Source organism: Sapajus apella, unplaced genomic scaffold (assembly GCF_009761245.1).
Source record: "Sapajus apella isolate SASKATOON/1434 unplaced genomic scaffold, GSC_monkey_1.0 scaffold28, whole genome shotgun sequence".
NCBI lineage: Eukaryota > Metazoa > Chordata > Mammalia > Primates > Cebidae > Sapajus > Sapajus apella.
The window spans coordinates 16,015,081-16,038,481 of record NW_022436968.1 but is presented as its reverse complement, the minus strand read 5'-3'; the positions used below and the strand labels follow the sequence as shown (position 1 = coordinate 16,038,481).

The 23,401-nt window shown below is 37.9% G+C and overlaps 1 protein-coding gene and 1 long non-coding RNA gene across 9 annotated transcripts in view; one reads left to right on the top strand and one right to left on the bottom strand.

Moving 5' to 3' along the window:
- CCDC141 (coiled-coil domain containing 141) overlaps positions 1-23,401 on the bottom strand; it is a 219,532-nt gene that overhangs the window by 62,225 nt on the left and 133,906 nt on the right. For 6 of the 7 annotated variants that reach the window (XM_032292805.1, XM_032292807.1, XM_032292811.1 and 3 more), the window contains 4 exons: positions 15,064-15,205; positions 13,305-13,424; positions 7,914-8,105; positions 1,444-1,623 (listed from right to left, as the gene is read on the bottom strand). In XM_032292805.1, coding sequence (XP_032148696.1) covers positions 1,444-1,623; positions 7,914-8,105; positions 13,305-13,424; positions 15,064-15,205 — 634 coding nt within the window. The remainder of the gene's footprint in view (positions 1-1,443; positions 1,624-7,913; positions 8,106-13,304; positions 13,425-15,063; positions 15,206-23,401) is intronic. The other variant, XM_032292810.1, reaches the window with a different exon arrangement.
- LOC116561094 overlaps positions 1-23,401 on the top strand; it is a 39,573-nt gene that overhangs the window by 5,078 nt on the left and 11,094 nt on the right. The window lies entirely within an intron of this gene.

Genomic DNA, 23,401 nt, shown 5'->3' with positions numbered 1-23,401 from the left:
CAGTTTATTTGAGAAAGTCTCCCATTATAGACTTAACACAAAGAATATGAAGTAGTAGCTGAATTAAGTACTATTGGGAGCATTCATGATTATTTTGAAAACTAGTTAATCAATAGACTGCTTTGTGAACTGGAATGTCAGTCTGCCCTTTAGGCATTTGGATTTAAGAACTAATTGCTGCCATAGAAAGCTGACCTGTTATAGCTACAGAATTAAACCCAAGAGAGATGGCTAATATAGTAGATAGGTTCAAATTAATTTAGCAAGATGGGATCATGTGTGAAGACTAACAAAATGAAATTAAATAAGAAAAAATATAAAGGCCCACATTTGTATAAAAAAAGTAAATGGTTGACATAGGTATGATATGAGAGAGACCTGGTTTGACAGAAGCTGAAATAAAAATATTATGAGAGTTTTGTTCTATCACAAACTTAATATGAACCAGCAAAGTGATACTACTGCTAAAAATGTTAGCATAATTTTAGGTCTCATTAGCAAATAATAATGTCCAGTTTATTGTACTCTGTGCTGCACCTGTACTTCACTTTTTGGTTACATTTAGTGAACGATCCTGACAAACCATAGAAAATTCTGAGAAGGGGGGATCAAGCATAGAAAGAAGAATGAAGCTCCTTCATAAATGATAGAAAAGGATTTTTAGTGCTACAGAAAAATAACTCAGATATAGCAACTGTTTTTAATGTTGAAAGGACTTTCATGTATGAGAGAAATGAAATATGAATACTTTTTGTCCCTGTGTAGCTAGAGAAGGTCAGGAGTAGATATGGAAACAGATTTATTTAACATAAAAAATTTTTTCTAACAGCTGGCATTCTCCAACAATGAAATGAGCAGTTTCGTTGGTAAAATTCTTGAGGTACTGAAAGAGAAGTGAACTAACCATCTTTTAAGTATCCTATAGGGAATTGTATATGGGTCATGGGTGGATATAAGCATTCTAGAATATTTTACAGATATAACTCAGACAGCTAAAGGTTAGGATGTATTTCTAAATGCAATGGACCTTCACTACAGAAACGTCTGCTATGGTAAGAAACTCTTCCAAACAAGATTCATCTTAGAAGTTGTCTTCAGCCCCTAGAAATTTTGAAAGGACCTTGTCGTATGCTTCCAAAATAACACAGAACTTTTGGGTGGACTTCTGAGGACTCTATGTAATAATAACAATGTTGCATTTGGATTACAGTCACTCTTTTTTCTTAGTAGTTAAAACAGCCTTCCTGTTATAAACCAGCCAAGGTTCTAGTCTAAGCAAGCATTTAAATGTTGGGCTTCAGGACCGGTCTAGGTTGAATGAAGTTAAAGAGAACTTCCTAGGAGAAAACTGCTGATTAATAGACAGCTGAACCTTTGAGTTTATTATTTGACTTTGGTAAGTAATCCTTGCAGAAGGTGTGATCCATTTAATGCCATTCTTACCATATTTATTAAATTAAGGAACTCAAGTCCTAGATCTTCTGTTAAAAAACTCTTCTTTAAAAATAGCTGCCACCGCTTCTCAGCCGAGTCAGAACAATGCTTGGATTTAGCATCATCCTGCTCTTTCTGAGGGATTTCAGTTTCATAAAATTCTTTTAAGCTCTGAAACTGCATGTCTACCTAAAAAAGAAAAAGAGAGTTAAGAACACTTAAACACGTTTTTAAAGAAAAAGGACAGTAGATTCCAATAAAAGTCTATATAAAAACTAAAACTACATTTTCTAACTTTTTTATTTTTAAACATTTTATTTATTTATTTAGTTTTAGAGATAAGGTTCTTTGCTCTGTCACCCAGGCTGGAGTGCAGTGGCACGATCATAGCTCACTGTAGCCTCAAACTCTTGGGGTCAAGCGATCCTCTCTCCTCATCCTCCAAGTATTAATAGTTAAGAACTACAGACTACAGGCACTTGGCACCAGGCCTGACTAATTTTTTTTTCTCTTTGTAGAGACGAGGTCTTGCTATGTTGCCCAAGGTGATCTCCAACTCCTGGGCTCAAGAGATCCTTTTGTCTTAGCCTCTCAAAGTGCTGGGGTTATGGGCATGAGCCACCAACCCCAGCCCATTTTCAGAATTCTTTAAATAATTATTGAATATTTTTAACTTATTGAAAAAATATTTAAAAAATCAATTTCGATTGTTGACCGATAGGACTACCATTGGGTAGAAAACTGAGCTGACAAGTTTATTAGCATAAAAACTACTTATTGAATCCAAAATTGTATTTATAAATTCTGTGTTTGTATGTTTTTCAATTTGGGACAACACATGCCAAAGACCAGTGTGGTTTCATTTAAAGCCACATTTCATAATTCAGAAGAAAGATACGTACGTAGAATCAGACAATACAAATCACTAAGAACTATAAGTCAGTGAAAGATTATTAGTAATTAGTAAATCACAATTTACTTCTAGTCAGCAATAAATCAGAATAAAAGAGTACAAATAATTACTAATTCTCTGCCAAACTATTAATATTAAACTGCCTCCAGGAGCTAATCTTATTAAGGTACATTACTGTGCCTCCCTGGAATTATATTTTCTCATTTGCTAACCAATGTAAGAAATATTAGATTATTTTAAATTACTCTTCTTGAGCAGAGTTTATATACAATCAAATGTTTCTGTAGACCTACAGATTAATATATAATTGGATGATGTAGAAATAGTATAAATTATCTGATGCCAGTTTGTTTATATTTTCAATAATACTAATGGCTGACGGAACCAGACTTAAATAGCTTGTAACTACCAAGAGCAATCTAAACAGGGTAAGAAATTTCAGGCAACGGTTAGTCACTAGATTTTAAAGATTTTAACATTTTTCTTAATTTAACTGAACTTGATAGGAGAGCCTACAAATAGCCCTCAGAAACAGAAGCTCTCTCCTCATTTCCATATTCCATTTATACATGCCTCTGTTTTGCTGATGCTTGCTCCCTCAGCCCAGAATGATCTTTCTTCAATTTTCTTCTCCTATTTATCATTCATAAGCAGTTAAAATGCTACTTTCTCCATGGAAACTTCTAAGATGCCCCAGTAATCATTAACTATTTATTTTTTGGGGTACTCAAAGTTGGCTCTCTAAAGAGAACCATAATTAAATTATTACAACACAAAGACACATATACAGACAATATTATGGGCACACTGAGGAGAGACCACCAACCCTATATACAGTAAATAGGGAAGAGCTTCCCAAATGAAGTGACATTTGATTTGTGTCTTGAATTGTCCAGGGTGAGAAGGCATTGAAGGGCACCCTAGATGGGAGGAATAACTTGTGTAAAAGTGGGAAACACTAGCTGTGAAGACACTTGCTGGTTCAGAGGACAATACATGATCTTAGCGTGGGTGAAGTACAGGTTGCACGAACTAAATGGCAAGAAAGAGACAGAGGGATAACCATGCTGGCTTAAAGCTGGCCAGCAGGCTTCAACTTATTTCCTACTATAACCAACATAATTGAGATACATTCTCATTAGGTTGAAACCACCAATAGATGACTCGGAATCAGCATGACAGTCATCAGGGTTTCACAGGGTCATCCATTATAGGCTAGGTGTCAATATTATGGGCAGTCTGTTATGTGCAATTCTCAAAACATAAACTTTAATTTATCCTTCTTTTTCAATGGCTCAAAAAAGCCTCCTTGAATGCAAATGAGAACCATGTTATTATAGAAATTCCTTTGACTCTGTACTAGCTGATTTAAGTGAATTAATGAAAAACTAAGATTTTATTCATTTTTGGTAAAAGTTATTTGCAACTTGCTTTATTATACTTGTCAAATTACCTGAATTTCAGGAGGTAATGTGATCAGATTTGCCTTCGAATGACTTTTGTGTTGGCTGCAAAAAGAAGGGGAGTGTGAAGGGGGAAATATAGGAGGCAGATGGAGCAGGCAGAAGATGACATCATTAAGCCAGGTAAGAGACGACGACAGCCTGAACCAAGGAAGGGATGGTGCAAATGCAGAGAAAGGGGAGTTCAGAAATCTCTTAGGTTGGCTCAATAAACAGATGTGGGAGAGCATGGCCTTTGAAATAGGAAAAACAAAAGGGAAATAATTGGGGATTAAACTTCAGCTTTGATGTTTGCTAACTACTTCATCTTGCATACCTCACCCCTCAGAGCCTCAGTTTCCCATATTTACAAAATGGGGATCATAATAACTAAAACACAGGGTGTTATAAAGATTAAGTAAGATCAGGAATGAGAAGCATAGTACCTAGTACAAAATAAATGCTCATTGAGAAAGCAATTGAAAAAGACACTGAAGCTTCTACATAGGATTTCTGAAAGGATGGTGGAGTCATTAACCCAATGACAAAATACAGAAGGAAAAGCATATTTGAGGAAAAGACACCAGCTGTATTTTACTGAGTTGGAGAAGCCTACAGGATACATAGCTAACTGAATGCATTGGTTTGGAGCTCAGGAGAGTTGGGGCTGAGAAACCACTTTTGAGTTATTGGGGAAGAAACCATAGGCGGGAATGTGATTTTTGTAGAAGTGGGTACAATGTGCAAAAGAGAGGGCATGGGTAAGAACTCTATGACCCACCACACTTTAAGAACAAAAAAGAAAAGTGAATTAGGAAAAAGGAGAAGGAATAGACAAAGAAGTGGACAGGATGATTCTGCTTATGCAAAATATCCAGAAAAGGCAAACCCAGAGAGACAGAAAGCAGATCAGTGCTTGCCTGAGGTTGGGGGTGGGAGCCAGGACTGACTAAAAATGTATACCAGTGCTCTTCTGGAGATGATAGACATATACTAAAACTGGAGTGCTATGATGGTTGCATGACTCTATAAATACACAAAAAATCACTGCACTGTAAAATAGGTGAGTTTTATGCTATGTAAATTATACCTCAATAAATCTGTTCTTTTAGAAAAACACCAACGGAAGTGAGAGTGGGTAAGTGGGTCAAATGAATTCTGCAGAAAGATTAAGCAGGATGAAGACTGAAAATATACCATTTCATTTGTCAACCAGTAGGTAGCTTAAAATAATGTTTTTAATGGAGTGAAGAGGTGACAAATTGAAGGGTTGAAAGGGGAATAAAGTGAATTGCAGTGGTACAAGGACAGGATGAGCAAGTAGAGCTGAGGAGTGTCATCTTCCCATTTCAAGAGTCCACATTTGAGCGTGGGCCTCATGGAGAAACCCCATTTCTACAAAACGGAAATTAGCTGGGCTTGGTAGCACATACCTGTAGTACCAGCTACCTGGGAGGCTGAGGTGAGAGGAACACGTGAGCCTGGGGAAGTCAAGGCTGCAGTGAGCTGTGATCATGCCACTGCACTCCAGCCTGAGTGACAGAGTGAGATCCTGTCTCAAAAAAAAAAAGTCTACATTTAAAGGGAAAGAGAATGATGCAGTGCTAGCCTTGGTGGGGACAAACCTATGCGGACATAACTGTAGAACAAAAGGAAAGAAGCAATGGAAAAGAAACCTTTTAAAAACTAGAGGATGATTGCTGGAGATAGATGCTGAAAGATGTAGGAATATTCATGAAAGGACTGATCACAGATCAGTCTTTTACTTTAATGGAACCCATGGAGGATGGGTGAATATGTCAACAAGTTTGGAAGTCAAGGCCATTATTCTCAATGGCTTCATTTTTAATTTCAGTGACATATGAAGTAAGGACATTGGATGAGATTTAGGGATAGAAACTAAGATAGGATGCTTGAGAACTGTCACCAAATGGGAGCTAACTAGGCAGCACATGGAGGACCCAGCTGAGGCAGAGACCCATGCATTCATAACAGGGCCAATTAGTACAATTGCATGATTTTCCACTGGAGCGTCTGGAAGCTTGGAAAGAAAAGCTGAGTACACAGTGTATTGGATTGATCTCTTATTGGGAGTTGGCAGGGTTAGTCGGTGTGGAGGCAGGGAGTTGAGGGGATGGAGAATGGAAAGGATATGTGTAACCATGAGCTGGTGAGGAAGAAAGGGAAGCCAGAGGAGGGGCGAAGTAATGGATGGGAAGCATTGCCAGGGTTTGAAGGATGGGAGGCTCTGCCAGTAGGAAAAGAGTTTTAGCAGAAAATGAAAAGCATGAAGGTAAAATGTTCTGATTAAATTGTTGTTTGCAAAGCTAAGCCTCCTGGTCCAAAAGCTGGAGTGGGTCACGGAAGTGGATGCTTAGCGGAAAGCCGAAGAGGTTCATTTTTGGCAACAATGATGAGGACAGCAAGTACTTCTTTATAGGTTCTCTACCATTTCATGTCCTGCATTACAATGTTCATCAACAAGATAATTCTGTCAGTTGGAATTAGTTTGGAACTTGCCAAGCCATGAGAGTTTAGCATTGAGAACTAAAAAGAACACAAAAGATAAATGCTTGAGGGGATGGATACACCATCCTCCAGGATGTGATGATTACACATTGTATGCCTACATCAAAACATCTCATATCTCATAAATATATACACCTATGTACCCACAAAAATAAAAAATTAAGAAAACAGGAAAATAAAGAGAAAAGCTAAAAAGAAGCCAGAAAGAACAAACAGTTGAGCAAAAATGTAGAAAAGGATGCAGGGGTAAACTAAGAATATTATGAAGGACTCAGACAGAGGAGGTGGTGGTGAGAGGTAAGGATGAAGGTGTTGAGAAGGTGGAGGTGAGAAGATGCAAAAAAACGCACTACTTATCTTGGGTTGGCTCTGTCCCTGAGTGAACCCTGCTGGCTCTGCCTTCCAGTAAACTAGCACCCATGTGCCTGAAAAGGAGAGTGAGCTACACTGGCATGGGGGTTACTAGGATCGGGGTTAAATAAAGTGGGACTCCAGGGCTTTTCTATTATTGATGCCAGCTTCAAGAAACAATGACCTTCGAGATAGAATCCAGTTACGAGAGGGAATATTAGAGGCCATCTAGTATAACCAGACAAAATAAGGCCTCATAAGAAGCTCTGAGGGGTAGCATATGAAAATGTATCACACAAGGTAGATTTGAGACTGAACCCAGTAGCCTGTTCCAATTCTGTGTATTTCAAATGAACCACACTAATGGCTAAAGTATTCAGAAAGATCCATGGGTTAGAAGATGACTATTTTGAAATAATTTTGTTGTACATTTAGGATATTGTAAATATTTGTAGGATGAAGTAAAAAGTATTCCAATATAACCACTCTGTTTATTTGTGCATACAACTATCCACACATACAAATTTGTATGATTTTTTAGAAAACCAACTTACTATTTGAGCCTTTGTGTGGTGCCTTGAAGAATGTGAAGCAAGCAAACAGAAAAACAGAATCTCAGGATCCCAAACTCACTATGCCCAAGGGAAAGGCAAGCTTGGGAACTGAGTACACACACATAAAAACTGCTTTGCTTTTGTTCCCAAACAGATAACTGTAATTTCACAGCCTTATGTCACAGCCTTTATTGCCTCTTTTCACATGTTTACTTTATCTTATGTAAAATGTAGACTCACTGGGTGTGTAACAATGCATAATTGACTTTCTCCCCTATTCCTTTCACATGTAAAATGTAGATGTGCTGAGGCTAATCAGAGTCTCACAGAAATGTAATCATTTTCCTCACTGCCTAGCCTCCCTTCTTTTTGTTTTCCTCATGCTTGCTCTTTCTCCTTCAAATACTGAAGTTCCCCAAACCCCCTTTGGGAACAGCTGAGATCACAGAGGCTCCTGGAATTTTTATTCTTTCCCAGGCACCTCCTCAACCTTGACTTAATAAACCTTTATAGATTGAGACCTGCTGCAATCACTCTCTGGTTTACAAGAATACAGGGCCTATCAGTGAGCCCACGCACAGAAGTAGAGTATATGGAACTACCCACCAAGGCAGAGCGTATATCCCCACAGAAAGCAAGGACATGGGCAGTGGCCACCTTGCTGAAGAAGGTTAACAAATAGTACCATACCTCCTCTGATGACTTCAGAAATGCCACGTAAGTTTGCAGGACTTGTGATCTGGAGTCAATGCTTTGGCCAAGTTGGTTTAATTCTTCTGCTAGCCATCTAGCTTTAGAGGAAAGTGATGCCATGTCATCAGATTCAAATTCATTTTTCTCCATCATGATTTTTGCAGCTGCTTCTAATTCATGTGATGTCTCCTGTAAAAGCATAGCCCCAGAGGTCAGAAACTGACAGGGGAATCATGAACATTCATATTTCATTATCTTCTGCATTTCCATCAATTATGATTACTAACTGAACTTATACCAACAATCTCCTCAATAAAATAATTTTCATTTTCACTTTAAAATGAAAATTATTTTAAATTATTCTTGGCTATATGAGCTATACTTATTTTGAGAACTCTAACTTTTTAAAAAATATACATATTTTATTGCACTGTAGGTTCTGGGGTACAGGTGCAAAACATGCAGAATTGTTGCAAAGGTACATACATGGCAATGTGGTTTACTGCCTCCATCCCACCCATCACCTGTATCTGGCATTTCTCCCCATGTTATCCCTCCCCAACCTCCCTACCCCCACTATCCCTACCCTTTGTCCCCCAACAGACTCCAGTGTGTGACGCTCCCCTCCCTGTGTCCATGTGTTCTCACTGTTCAATACCCGCCTGTGAGTGAGAACATGTGGTGTTTATTTTTCTGTTCTTGTGTCAGTTTGCTGAGAATGATGGTTTCCAGATTCATCCATGTCCCTACAAAGGACATGAACTCATCATTTTAATGGCTGCATAGTATTCCATTGTGTATATGGGCCACATTTTCCTTGTCCAGTCTATATCGATGGGCATTTGGGTTGGTTCCAGGTCTTTGTATTGTAAACAGTGCCACAATGAACATATGTGTGCATGTGTCTTTATAAGAGAATGATTTATAATCCTTTGGATATATACCCAGTAATGGGATTGCTGGGTCAAATGGAATTTCTATTTCTAGGTCCTTGAGGAATAGCCACACTGTCTTCCACAATGGCTGAACTAATTTACACTCCCAACAACACTATAAAAGTGTTCCTATTTCTCCATAATCTCTCCAGCATCTGTTGTCTCCAGATTTTTAAATGATAGCCATTCTAACTAGCATGAGATGGTATCTCAACATGGCTTTGATTTGCATTTCTCTAATGACCAGTGATGATGAGCATTTTTTCATATGTTTATTGGCTTCATAAATGTCTTCTTTTAAAAAGTGTCTGTTCATGTCTTTCACCCACTTTTGAATGGGTTTGTTTGTTTGTTTCTTGCAAATCTGTTTTAGTTCTTTGTAGATCCTGGACATTAGCCCTTTGTCAGGTGGATAGACAACAAAATTTTTTTCCCATTCTGTTGGTTGCTGGTTCACTCTAATGATTGTTTCTTTTGCTGTCCAGAAGCTCTGGAGCTTAATTAGATCCCATTTGTCTATTTTGGCTTTTGTTGCCAATGCTTTTGGTGTTTCAGTCATGATGTCCTTGCCTATGCCTATGTCCTTGCCTATGCCTATGTCCTGAATGGTTTTGCCTAGGTTTTCTTCAAGGGTTTTTATGGCGTTAGGCCTTATGTTTAAGTCTTTAATCCATCTGGAGTTAATTTTAGTGTAAGGTGTCAGGAAGGGGTCCAGTTTCTGTTTTCTGCACATGGCTAGCCAGTTTTCCTCACACCATTTATTAAACAGGGAATCCTTTCCCCATTGCTTGTTTTTGTCAGGTTTGTCAAAGATCAGATGGTTGTAGATGTGTGGCATTGCCTTTGAACCCTCTGTTCTGCTTCATTGGTCTATATCTCTGTTTTGGTACTAGTACCATGCTGTTTTGATTACTGTAGCCTTGTAGTATAGTTTGAAGTCCAGTAGTGTAATGATGCCTCCAGCTTTGTTTTTTGCTTAGAATTGACTTGGCTATGCAGGCTCTACTTTGGTTCCATGTGAAGTTTAAGGTGTTTTTTTTCCAGTTCCGTGAAGAGGGTTATAGGTAGCTTGATGGGGATAGTGTCAAATCTATAAATTACTTTGGGCAGTATGGCCATTTTCATGATATTGATTCTTCCCAACCTTGAGCATGGAATGTTTTCCATCTGTTTCTGTCTTCTCTTATTTCCTTGAGCAGTGGTTTGTAGTTCTCCTTGAAGAGGTCCTTTACATCCTTTGTTAGTGGTATTCCTCTTTATTCTCTTTGTAGCAATTGTGAATGGCAGTTTGTTTTTGATTTGGCTCTCTTTAAGTCTGTTTTTGGTGTATAGGAATGCTTGTAATTTCTGCACATTGATTTTGTATCCTGAGACTTTGCTGATGTTGCTTAACAGTTTCAGGAGATTTTGGGCTGAGACGATGGGGTCTTCTAAATATACAATCACGTCATCTGCAAATAGAGACAATTTGACTTCCTCCTTTCCTAATTGAATATCCTTTATTTCTTTTTCTTGCCAGATTGTTCTGGCTAGAACTTCCAATACTATATTGAACAGGAATGGTGAGAGAGGGCATCCTTGTCTAGTGCCAGATTTCAAAAGGAATGCTTCCAGTTTTTGCCCATTCAGTATGATACTGGCAGTGGGTTTGTCGTAAATAGCTATTATTATTTTGAGATACGTTCTGTTGATACCTAGTTTATTGAGAGTTTTTAGCATACAGTGCTGTTGAATTTTGTCAAAGGCCTTCTCTGCATCTATTGAGATAATCAAATAGTTTTTGTTTTGGTTCTGTTTATATGGTGGATTACGTTTATAGACTTACGTATGTTGAACCAGCCTTGCATCCCTGGGATGAAGCCTATTTGATCATGATGGGTAAGCTTTTTGATGTGCTGTTGCAATCAGTTTGCCAGTATTTTATTGAAGATTTTGGCACCTATGTTCATTATGGATATTGGCCTGAAGTTTTCTTTTCTTGTTGAGTCTCTGGCGGGTTTTGGTATCAGCATGATGTTGGTCTCATAAAATGATTTGGGAAGGATTCCCTCTTTTTGGATTGTTTGGAATAGTTTCAGGAGTGATACCAGCTCCTCTTTTGTGTCTGGTAGAATTTGGCTGTGAACCCATCTGGACCCGGGCTTTTTTTGGGTGGTAGGCTCTTAACTGCTGCCTCAACTTCAGCCCTTGTTATTGGTCTATTCAGGGTTTCAACTTCTTCCTGGTTTAGGCTTGGGAGGGTGCAGGTGTCCAGGAATTTATCCATTTATTTCAAGTCTACTGGTTTGTGTGCATGGAGTTGTTTGTAGTAATCTCTGATGGTAGTTTGTATTTCTGTGGAATCTGTGATTATATCCCCTTTATTGTTTTTTATTGCATCTATTTGATTATTTTCCCTTTTCTTTTTTATTAGTCTGGCTAGCAGTCTATTCTGTTGATCTTTTCAAAAAACCAGCTCCTGGATTTGTTGCTTTTTTGAAGGGCTTTTGTGTTTCTATCTCCTTCAGTTCTGCTGTGATGTTAGTTGTTTCTTGTCTTCTGCTAGCTTTTGTGTTTTTTTGATCTTGCTCCTCATCTCTTTCAATTTTGATGACAGATCTAAAATCTTTCCTTGCTTCTCATGTGGGCATTTATTGCTATATATGCAATTTTATATTTTAGATCTTTCCTTGCTTCTCATGTGGGCATTTATTGCTATAAATTTTCCCTAGACACTGCTTTAAATGTGTCAAAGCGATTCTGGTATGTTGTGTCTTTGTTCTCATTGGTTTCTTAGAACATCTTTATTTCTGCCTTCATTTCATTGTTTATCCAGTCAACATTTAAGAGCCAGTTGTTCAGTTTCCATGAAGTTGTGGGGTTCTGGGTTAGTTTTTTAATCCTGAATTCTAATTTGATTGCACTGTGGTCTGAGAGACTGTTTGTTATGATTTCCGTTCTTTTGCATTTGCTGAGGAGTGATTTATTTCCAATTATGTGGTCCATTTTAGAGTAGGTGTGATGTGGTGCTGGAGAACTCTAACTTTTGTGTCACAAATAAAAGAAAGGTTTGGTATGAAAGGTGGTAAAACCAAATGGAAGAAATGTTTCAAATAATTTACATAATTATACATGAGATTGCTATATGAAATTTAACAATAGCTCTAGCAAATTCATAAACTAATTTTATTAGTGGGCGAATCTCTAAAACTTATTCATTAGTTTTTAATTTACAAAAAGATATATCGATAGTGCAGTCTTATTTAAATCTCTATCTAGAAGAGCTAGTAGGGAAAATATTACATACCAGGCCTAAACAACCTAAAAAATCAGTGACTTTGATTTGCTCAGGGATGTTCTCCTATGTTTTCTTCTGAGTGTAATTTCTGTTATGTGAACTCCGACCACTGATTAAATGGACGAATAGGAATAGTAGGCATTACAATTATGCATGTTACAGAAAGAGCCCTGTAAAATTTCATGTGAGACCAACCTAAAAACCAAGCAAAATAAAAGAAAAAAACTCTGCAGCAATGAGGGATTGCTTCCCTACTTGCAATTAATATGCTTCCCAAGTACTCCATTGAATGAAGGACATTTTAATTTACAGGCCCTGCTTTATGAAAGCACTCTGGGAAGGAGATAAGCAGGGAATTCTTCCCTTGTAATCTACTCCCCATTTCTAAAATGTTTAAAATGTAAAAATGAAATTGAGTTCAGACATAAGTTTTAAGTATTCTAAATAATAAATAAAAAATACCCCACTCAACAAAAAATTGGTGTGTTTGTGAGTTTCCAGTGGGGGCAGAGTCCATGAAGGAGCTTCTTCTGCTGAGAAATGGAGTCAGGGAGAAACAGGGGAGGGCACTTGACTCACCTTCCTTTAACTTTGCTGGAGCAGACAGAAACTTCAGGGCAGGTTTGGAGCCAAGTGCCATGTGAAAGGAGCAGGAAGGAGCTGGAGAAGGTGCTGTGGTGGGCGGGGGGCATTTTCTGTCTCTGAATGTTAGGTAAGCAAACAAGGTTGTTTTTATTTATATCCTTGGAATCTTGCAATAATGCATGTTGCTTCTGGTAATTTGGTAACTTGCTCTTACAGAAAAAAATTGCAAATAGTCTTAGAGAAGCACTGTGCCTGCCTCTTCTATCACCCTCAAAATGAGGCTTTGAGAAACTGCCCAGGCAACAAAAAGGAACCAAATGAGTGTTTAATACCCAGCTGTAATGCTGACTTTCAGTGAGCACAAATGCCCTAATAGATGCACATGTAAATATAATTTAGACACATAGGAATATGAGATTTTAAGTCATTATGTGCTATATACAAATTTAGAATTGTAAATCTCAAGCAAGCTAGGATTAAGTTTATAGTTATCAAATATTTTTTGATATACAATATACAAAAGTATAGCCATATGCTTTTGTAAACATAATTTATAAAGCCATACACCCACATCATTCTCATTTTATTTACCTTAGCTTGGATATCTAGTTCCAGATACTTATTAAAAATCTTCTCCAATTCAGAACGGGTGGAACCGACATCCACTGTATTAGAAAGTACTGAACTGATTTTCTGAATTGACATTTCCACCTTTAGGAGTAAACAACATATGGTAGTCTTATTAATATATTTTTGCATGTATGTATGCACATGTGTCAGGAAGATATTTTATAGATTCTCATATTTGAAATATATTTTACCAATATTAATCTAATATAGTTTTAAATATTAAGAATTTCATATTTTAATAATGCTGCTTTTCATGGGAGGTAATACTAGTGGCCTGCCAACAAACGTTGTATGTTTAAAGATATTTATTAACAGCTATGAGATATAAACAATCATCCACATCCTATAAGAACTTGTCTATATTACCTATGAAGGATAATACACTTGCTAACACATCCACAGAGATGAATTTATCTGTGAGTTGAATGGGACCCAATTTGCAGGCATGTTTTGAAGGCAAGATCCAGAGCATGGGTATTGCAGTAATTTGGGAAGAGGGACTCCAGAGAAGTGCAAAACCCTACACATGCTGTAGTAAAACACAGGGACATATTTAGGACATTTAATTGATGAGCCTGGAGGACTATGATTTGATCTTCAGTGGACATAAGTCAGTGACTAAAGTAACCTTTGAAGTGTTCTATCCCATTCAAGTCACATGCTTTGTCCCCTTCCTCTGACTCCAGTCCATAGTCCCTACACTCAAATTCACTCTGAATTGGCAATAAGACAAGTATCAACAGCTGAGTTCCTACTGTGTCTTCCACTGTCACCAAATTAACTTGGGTCTCAAGCTCCAGGGAATGCAACACCACAGCTGCCAACATATTTGGAAACATCCTGAACCCAGGCACCAGAAGAATGACAAAATTCCCAAGGTTCTGGATTAATAACAGATGAGGAGGCAATTTAAATACAGACATTGATATTTAATGTCCTCTCTAGTGAAGTCTACTAATTCTATTCATGGAAGTTCAAGCATGTAAGTCCATTGTATCAAATGAAAACATCATTCAAAATTTGAGACCCAGCCTCCGCAGCAAGGTCCATTAACATCAATGCCATTGAGCTACTGCTAATTTTTTGCTAAAGATAAATTTTTTTTTTAGTCAAACTGTAGCTCCTTAGTTTTATTCCCCTCTGGAAATAGGAAGTAAAATTCTTCCATATCAAGCCATCATGTTCACTGCAGAGAGGATTTTCACATGTATGCTTACATGCAGAATGACTGTGCTGCCTTGCACTGCTCTAGTTCAATAAAATATGATAATGGCAATTTATTCCTTGAAAAACCTAAAACTCATAATTTTTGGTATCTGTTTATATATCAATCTATCTACCTCTCTATAGTCCTGGTGTTGTATGGTATCATTGTAACTGAAACTTGTGCATATTGGAACCATGCTCAGAACCATGCAAATGAAATATCCACTCTATTCCCATATATATTTGGTTCAGTTAACACAGTACTGTGCAAAGGGGGAACTGCCTTTGTGTGTATACCTTCAGGCTGAAGGTGGCAGACGAGCCACCTGGGTCAGGGGTAGTTGATGAACAATAGTGAATTACCTCTGTTTAGTTCACTTAAAGGACCCAATGTGGAACATAAGAGCAGCCTAAGGAGACACGCCCCTGTCCTCCCACCACGCCCACATATTGCACCTACCATACCATCTATTATCACCAACTTAGATGTTTAAGTTTTAGTTTATGAAGCTACCTTCCTTAGGTAACCCTCCACCAAGGCTGTCAGTTGTTGTTTCTTAAGAGCAAATTCCTTGTGCGCTGAACACTGTTCGGTCAGATGATCCACTCGTCTCTTAATGCACACCATCATCTCATGGATGCCGGATACCCCAGAGCTGAACAGAGCAAGCCAGCTGTTAGTTCACTCTACCACAATATAGAACACAGAGCATTTGAAAGAGATCTGCTCTCATGTTAGGTAGGCATTGGTAAAAGGCATCAGCTTTAGGATAGCAGAAGGTAAGTAGCTGTCATCTTGGGATAGCAGAAAGCAAAAACAAATTATCTTCTTTTGTTTTGTCAGTCAGTCCTGAGGGAAAAGATGAGTTATGGGTTTTTGCAACAAGGTCTAATCTTCTTTTCTAAAGGTTTACTTTTTAATAATTCTGTAGGATATTTTGAAAACCTTATGGCAAAGGCACAGTATGTTTGCCATGAGTTTTCCTTAGGGTGTTATTAAAAGCTTCATTTATCTAAAGATGCTCTTTGAATAGAAATGTGGATCAGCCAATTAACAAAACATTTACTGATCCAATGGGGTAAAATATTTATATAACACTAAGGTCCCTGTTCTCAATGATTATGAATGCTCAAGGCTGTATTCATCAGATGAGAACCAAGTTATCACCAACAATTAGAAATCAAATATACTTGTTGATTAAAAAAAAGAAGCTGAGTCTCACATTATCATTTTTCTTCCTGTGCTGGCCTCATGAGACCAAAAAAAGTGACGTGATAGCTCCTACCGTGAAAACGCCTCTAAAACAATGCATCAACGTTGAGCTGAACTCTAGCTCTAGTCCAAATATATGTTAACAAGTTTCCTAATATTCTTGATGGAATAAGCACTATTAAATTTTCCAACCTATCCCTAAGACTATTTAAGAAGTTGATGCCTTTCATTTCCTTCATGTGCTGTATTAATAAAGATTAGCATAACTCTTAAATTTAATTACCCAGAGTTTAAAAAGAGCTCAGAATGAGGAAGAGATTTCAGTGATTTTACCTAAAAATAATTAATTTATGACTCTGTAAAAATGAACTTAATTAGTAATGAAATGGGGGCAAGATCCTAAATGACTGAGAGGTAAAGTAACCTCACTGGAGTGACGAGGCCACTATAGAGCTGGGGAACACTGAGGTATGTCCTGTGGGTACCACAGGAGTCCCAGATAAGTTTAATTGGAGGTAAATAGGAAACCACTACGAGTAATCTTATTCCTGGCACATAATGTTTCACAGATGTTACATTTTAAATATTTAGTTTTGCATTTTAATACATAGAGACAGTGAAGAATATAATCAAGACATCAGGAGATTCTTCTCATTTATCATTAAGAAATAGTTCTTAATAATACTAAATCCCATAATTCTACAAAAGCAGTGTATTGGTTATACTAATTATATTTTGACTAGGCTTTAGACTTTGAAATATTATATGCTTAAAAGGCATTTAAAAGACCAGCTTCCCTATATACTGTAAACTCCAAGTTTTCTGCAGAAAATGGCAACCTGGAATGAGAAAAATAAATTGAATAAGGAGCATTGTGGAAAGAAAGTACAGAGAACAAAGGCTGTGAAATGAAATGGGCAAGCATGTAGAGAAGAAAGACAGTTGAAAACGGCAGATGATGTCATTAAAATAAAAGGAATTTGGACATTATTAATACAATTCATCAAGAAAATAGCATTGATAAAGAACTGCATCAGCCAAGATGACGGTACCTGCTCCCACCTATGAGTTGCCCTGTGTGGTCCCACCCCAAATGTCCTTGGCATCCATTCCAGTCAGGGGCTATTTTAGCAACTAAACATAGAATACAGGCCTCCCTGACCCCAAGAAGCTGTAGCTGGGAGGGGAGTCCAAATTATGAATAGGCTACTCCCTGGGCGAAACTAGATCACGGTAACCAGCTCCAGCCAAGCCTTTTGATTCCTGTTCACATTACTCTTTTTATTCCTTGGCTTTCTCCAAAGAATGAGACTATCAGCCAGCTTCTTGCAGTAATCTGTAAGTCCTAGCCATAATGTCTCAAGTACCAGAAGTATCATAACTCAAACGCACTCTCTGTCTCTGACCTGAACTTGCTCTAGCATTCCCTCCACCTCCCAAATTTCCCTCTTGAATCCCTACTTTGTCTTAATTATGATGCTCTAATTCAATACTCACGCTGAATCCAGCCTCCTCTTTGGACATTTGAATACAAAATGAGCTCTCTTTCTAAAATGGCATCACTTGATTATACCATAGGAAATGTAGATTACAGATGCACACTTCCTATGAATTTGCATATAGTCATCATAGTAGCTACTATTTAATACATTCTTGCAACAAACATGACACTTTGTTAAGTGCATTAGATGCATTATTTGGCAGAATCCTTAAAACAACTTTGTGAGGTGTCAGAAAAGTAGCAATAACTTCAATTTTTAGCCAATGAAACTGAGGCTCCACAGGTGATAAATGCTCTAAAGACACATAACTAATAAGTGTCAAAGAATTGATTTAAAGTCAAGTCTCTCTGATACCTAAATAGATACACTTATTGTACTTAACAATTTTATTGAATTAATGATGATTTACACAACTTACCTTCAAGAAATTTAAGGAAAAACAGACATCAGTTCAGTTTTTACCATAAAATGCCATAATTGCAACTAATAAAAACAGTTATTGAGTTCTTACTATTATAAGGCATCATTCTTAATATTTTAAATAGTTTCTTTTCTAATCCTCATAACAACCTTGTGAGTTGGGTAGGATTGTTATCCCCATTTCGCAGATGAATAGACTGAGGAAGAGAGAGGCTCAGTAATTTGCCTAGTTCTGAAATGGCTGACATCTGATCTCAGCATTCACACTCTACCACCTCATAGTGCTTTTTCTAGGGAATATTTTCTCCTCTAAAATTTCACTTTGCCCTGAGTTGAGTGTTCTTCGCTGTCATAGAGGCACAGGGATGGCCTGGCTGATGAGCTCTTTTGCAACTGGCTGGCTTCTCCAGGTAATACAACGTCTGCTGTAGTTTTCAAAGTGGCCACTAGAGGGACATGGCAGCTTGTGCAAATTTCTACGTGTCTTGTAGGTCCCTCCGGCACAAATATAGGTAAATAAAACCAAACCAAGCATTCCTTCCATAAAAATTTTGCGTTTTTACAACCTACAATTTTAATTTAGATGAATTACAACCAGTCACATAGGATCTCTCTCTCTCTCTCTGTGTTTCAGTGACCTTGGAGATTCTCATTTTGCAGGGATTTATGCCTTATTATGTGTATCTATTGCATTGTAAATTATTTGAGGGAAATAAACGGTGTCCTATCATTCTTATAACCCTTGTAGCCCTGAACACATAGCCTTATAAGTAGTAGAATATGAATGCCCATTTTCAAATAAAATAGTCTCTGATCATTAAGGGAAGAAAACACATAAAGATTGAGAAGAACATTTGTGCAGTTACCATACTTAAAATGTCGTGGTAACAGTGTCCAATAGTTTTGAACAGTGATGACTCTGCACTTTTGACCACTTGTAGAAGTTTCAGGCTATCCAAAGAGTGCCCAGTTTCTTCTTCAGTATGCTTTAGCAATCACAGTTAGGTTAAACCAAGTTTATCATGTGTAGTTTGCTTTGATACCTCTTCGTTCTTAGAAGGACAGACTGGGCTGCCTTGTCATTGTGTGCATCCTTGCCTATCCTGTGTCTATTCCACTCTCACATGTGGCTTAGATCCAGTTCACAAGAGAAGTTTCCAGTCATCTTGGTCACTCTAGCCAGCTCCCATTTCCCTCTCTCTATGCCCTTAACACTAGGTCATCTCTGTCTGACTGGGCAGTAACCAGTGCCTTTTCCCTAATTCCCAACTGGAATATATCCACCACATTCCCAGTCCTAGGGCTGCTCCTGTCTTTTTGTATTCCTTCTTAAACCCTAATCTGCAGGTTACAGTCAGCCCGGATTCCATAATTTTCCATTAGAAACTTTACACGATGATACCAGACTTCTATTTTGAAAGTTTTAAAACATTTTAAAACCTGCATAGCATGCATATTGACAATTTCCTCAGCACCTGAACAGCAGGTGATCTGATCAAAGGAAAGGTATGACCCCACTCTTTGCCAGCAATTCTTACATGAACTGAAAAGAAATTAATAGAATATAATCAAGTCTCCCAGAAATGAGTCCTAGTACGTTACAGTCCTATTAAATTAATTATGAGAAAAGAACTGACAACAGGTAACAGAAACTTGGTTGAACCAAAAACGTGGTGCCCTGTCATTTCGTTCTGATTTGGAAGCAACACTGCTCCTGGGCCGCCTGATTGGGTGGGAGAGGGGCTAATAATGGGCTAGACTTCTATCTCTAACAGTCAGTGGCTCTGTGATTTGCACTGGAAATACTGATTGACCTCTGGGCTGTCTCTGTAAGAATGGATTCGAGGACGCCTGTTTGTAGTGTGAATATGCGGGACATCAGATTATTCCTGATGTTGACTTTGACTTTCCCAAGCATCACAGACTGTGAAGGCTTCTTCAAGCATTTGTTAGAAACTCTAAATGAGAACATTTTACATTTTCTTCATTATTCATTGAGCCAACAGAGGGGAGCAGAGGGAGAAGAAAAATAATTGCCTTTTCTTTCCCCCTCAAAGAGCAGAGACGTATTAACTTCTGGTTCAAGAATAGACTGTTCTATTTACTGTATGGAAGCACTTGCCCTTTCTTCACGTTTGTTGCAAATTGGGGCTGGAAGGGGGGGGGAAATTCCAATGTTAATCTGTTCTAATGATTATTTCCAAAGAATGGCAAGTTGCTTTCAAACATTTCATAACTTACTATTGTCAGCCCATCTGGATTAGGAGCTAAACCAGATGGTAAGCACTTGACAGCTTACTCTGTCTCATTGGGAGGGATCAGCTGACCATATTTTTCTTTTTGTCTATGGACAAATTATACTTTGAAGATGGAAAAAAAATCTTCCTTATCTTTAGCTTGCTGCTTCTTTTAACAGGAACCCAAAGAGTGTCTTTTTATGTTTATGGTTGTCTTTATTTTGGAGGAAACAACTGCTGCTCTCTAGTTTTCATCCCTACATTGAAAAAGTGCCATTTATACTGTAGAAGTGAAATGCATATGTTTCTACAATAAATTTGATTTTTTTTTTTTTTTGAGATGAGTCTTGCTCTGTCACCAAGGCTGGAGTGCAGTGACGTGATCTCGGCTCAGTGCAACCTACACCTCCTGGGCTCAAGGGATTCTCCTGCCTCGGCCTCCCAAGTAACTGGTACTACAGGTATGTGCCACCACGCCCAGCTAATTTTTGTATTTTTAGTACAGACGGGGTTTCACCATGTTGGCCAGGATGGTCTCTATCTCTTGGCCCGTGATCCACCCGCCTCGGCCTCCCAAACTGCTGGGATTACAGGCGTGAGCCACCATGCCTAGTCTGATTCTTATTTAAGTTATACACTTTGAAAGTCTCTCCCACCAAACGAACCTCTCTCTCTCTCTCTCTCTCTCTGCTTCTCTGAGACACACACACACACACACACACACACACACACAAACACACAATCTTTTATGTATATATAACAAAGTAGAAACAGAAAGCAGTAAGTGTGGCTGAAGTTACAGGGCTCCTGGTTTCTTGTTCAGATGCATGTGAGATGGCCAGAAGTTCCATTTCTATAGGATTCTTCCTCAAATCAGTAGCAGAGTTGAATTCTCCGCCCTCATTAGGGGAGGTTGAAAATGCTGTTGGCAACTGCTATGGGGGCCATGGAATGAAACATGGCAGAGCCATCAGGAACCACATTAAGCCCTCTTCTGGTTTCCTGACTGCATCTGCAAGAGCCACAATATCTCCATAGAGCTTGTGTGACCCTAATCAAATAACAGAAGGACATTTTGATTCTGGACTGAAGGTCCTACAAGTCCAGTTGGTTACTGCAAAGCTGCTAAGGAGGAAAGAGCAACGAGAGAAGAAAGCAAGCAAAAGAAAGTCAAGGGAAGAAAACCTCCCACTCCAAATGAGAGTCCAATCCAAAATCTCAAAACACATGAGGAAAAGCAAACCCAAGACATTCAACAACCAAGAGATAAATGTACTCCAGTTGAAAAGAAAATAAATAGAACAATTTGACAATGACTTTAAAGTAAATGCCTGAGATCATCAGATACAAAAGAAAAACCAACACCCACAATAAAAGAGCAAGAAACTGAAACAGTCAGAAACAAAATTAGATATAAAAAATTAATTAGAAATTACAGAAATGAAAACAATATATTTTCTAAAATAAGAAATCAATGAATGAAAACAAAGAGAAAATTAACAAAAGAAAAAATAGCCTGAGGACCCACAGAGAATGCAACACAAAGAGTTAAAACAGTGATAAAATATGGAAGACAGGTAAGAGACCTGAAAGAGACCACGAGGCTTCAATACTCTTCTAATAGAAAGTATAGGAGAAGAGAAAAAAGGGAATAGCAGAAAAGTAATGTTTGAAAAGATAATTGCTGAAATTTTCTCATAATTTACAACATAGTACTGAGATTAAAAGGGCACAGCAAGAGCTAAACAGATAAATGCACACATTTGAGATTATTTGGAAAACATGAAAATATCTTTCAGCGTATTTCCTTTCAAAAAGATGTTCTTTTGGCAGTCCCCTGCCCCTCCTCACCTACTCCAGCTCACATTAGTATTATTCCACAGAGAGAATGTGAGACCCACTTGTACCTACTTACCATTATATTTTGATGATCCTCTGTCTTTAAATGTTCTTCAAAAAACCATTTAATATGGACTTAGATTATTCCATTATGTCCTTTCCCTTAAACTATTCAAACATTTCCCTAGTTTCTGGAAATATTTAGGGGGTGTTCAGGTTTGCACCATTATAAATAGCAGTGTGATGAGCATCTTGTTCATAAATACATCCCCTTACATCTCTGTCTCTCTTCTTTGTCCTCTTCTCCCCAAACCCTCTAATATGAGAGGAGTCCTCAATCATCCAGGGCAGAGATTTCTGCCTCTTTAGTCAGCCTTCCTCTGGAGGTTCTGTGGGTCCATATCTTTTTACTCTGGAATCTTTGCTACTTCACTTCACATCATCATTATAAATGAATAAATTCATATTGCAGTGATAAAGATACTTTATGAGAACCTAGTGTGGTTACTCCTGGATTTAATGGAAAGTATGAGATTTTGGTACTTTCCATGCTAACAGTTTTAGAATGATAAAATCCTTAACAGTGTTAACAAGCCAAGATTGCAGTTATGACATTTACCGAGCCTCTAAAAAGAACAGCTTAATATAGACATGAAAATATTTGGAAAGCGGATGGGTTAAGACTGTCATAAGAACTCAACTTTGTAATTTCCTAAATTTCACTATCTGACATTTACCATCTAAATGCATCATCAAATTCTCTTAAAAGCAGTTATTTTTAAGTTCTTAAATGCTTAGTACAGTTGATATAAAACACAGTCATAGATGAATCTACTAGGCAAATGAAATGTGTTTGTTTTGATGGAGAGTTGATATTGTTTTTGTTTGTTAAGATCTTTGTAAATATTTTCCCTATGATAAGGGCTTTCCTTCAATGTAATGCCAGCCCCTTAACATTTCAAATCAAGTCAGCTAGTATGTAATACTAGCGTAATGTAATACTAAACTAAGGAAGGTAAAAAGAGGCTTCTTGGATGCTTTCAGCCCTTGGGGTGATATCATGGTCTGAATGAGGAGACGATACTGTGACAAATGAAGTAACTAAAGAATGATTCAGCCCAGCACAGAATGAAAAGTGAAGCCACAGGATAGATGTAACAAATACAAAGAAATTCAAAGAAACGTATGTGGTAGGTATTGATTCAGTTTATCTTGGCTTGAAGATATAGACCCTTCACCTATACAAATACAGCAACCATTCATAGCCCTCTTAGATGTAACCCCCTCACTTGGCCTCTCCTGATTTCAGACTTCAGGATTGCATCTCCCTTCTCGAAGAAATGACCCTGATACCCACTGTACTCATGGCCCCCTCACGCCTGGAGCACACTTCCTTGATGTGCAGCTCCCTGACTGGACATGGGACAGGTTCTGGGGATTTGGGGTCAGTTTTATATGACTTTGATTGTCCCTGAGGCTTAATGCTGGTATGTCATATAAGATGTTCATACGTACATTTAATAACTTCTTAAATGAACTGAAAGAAAGAAAAACTTTGCGGAGAAGTTGGGACTTGAGCGGAAGCTAGAAGCTAGAGTAAATTTTGAGTGCACTAAAATATACAACAAAAGGATCCGTGTT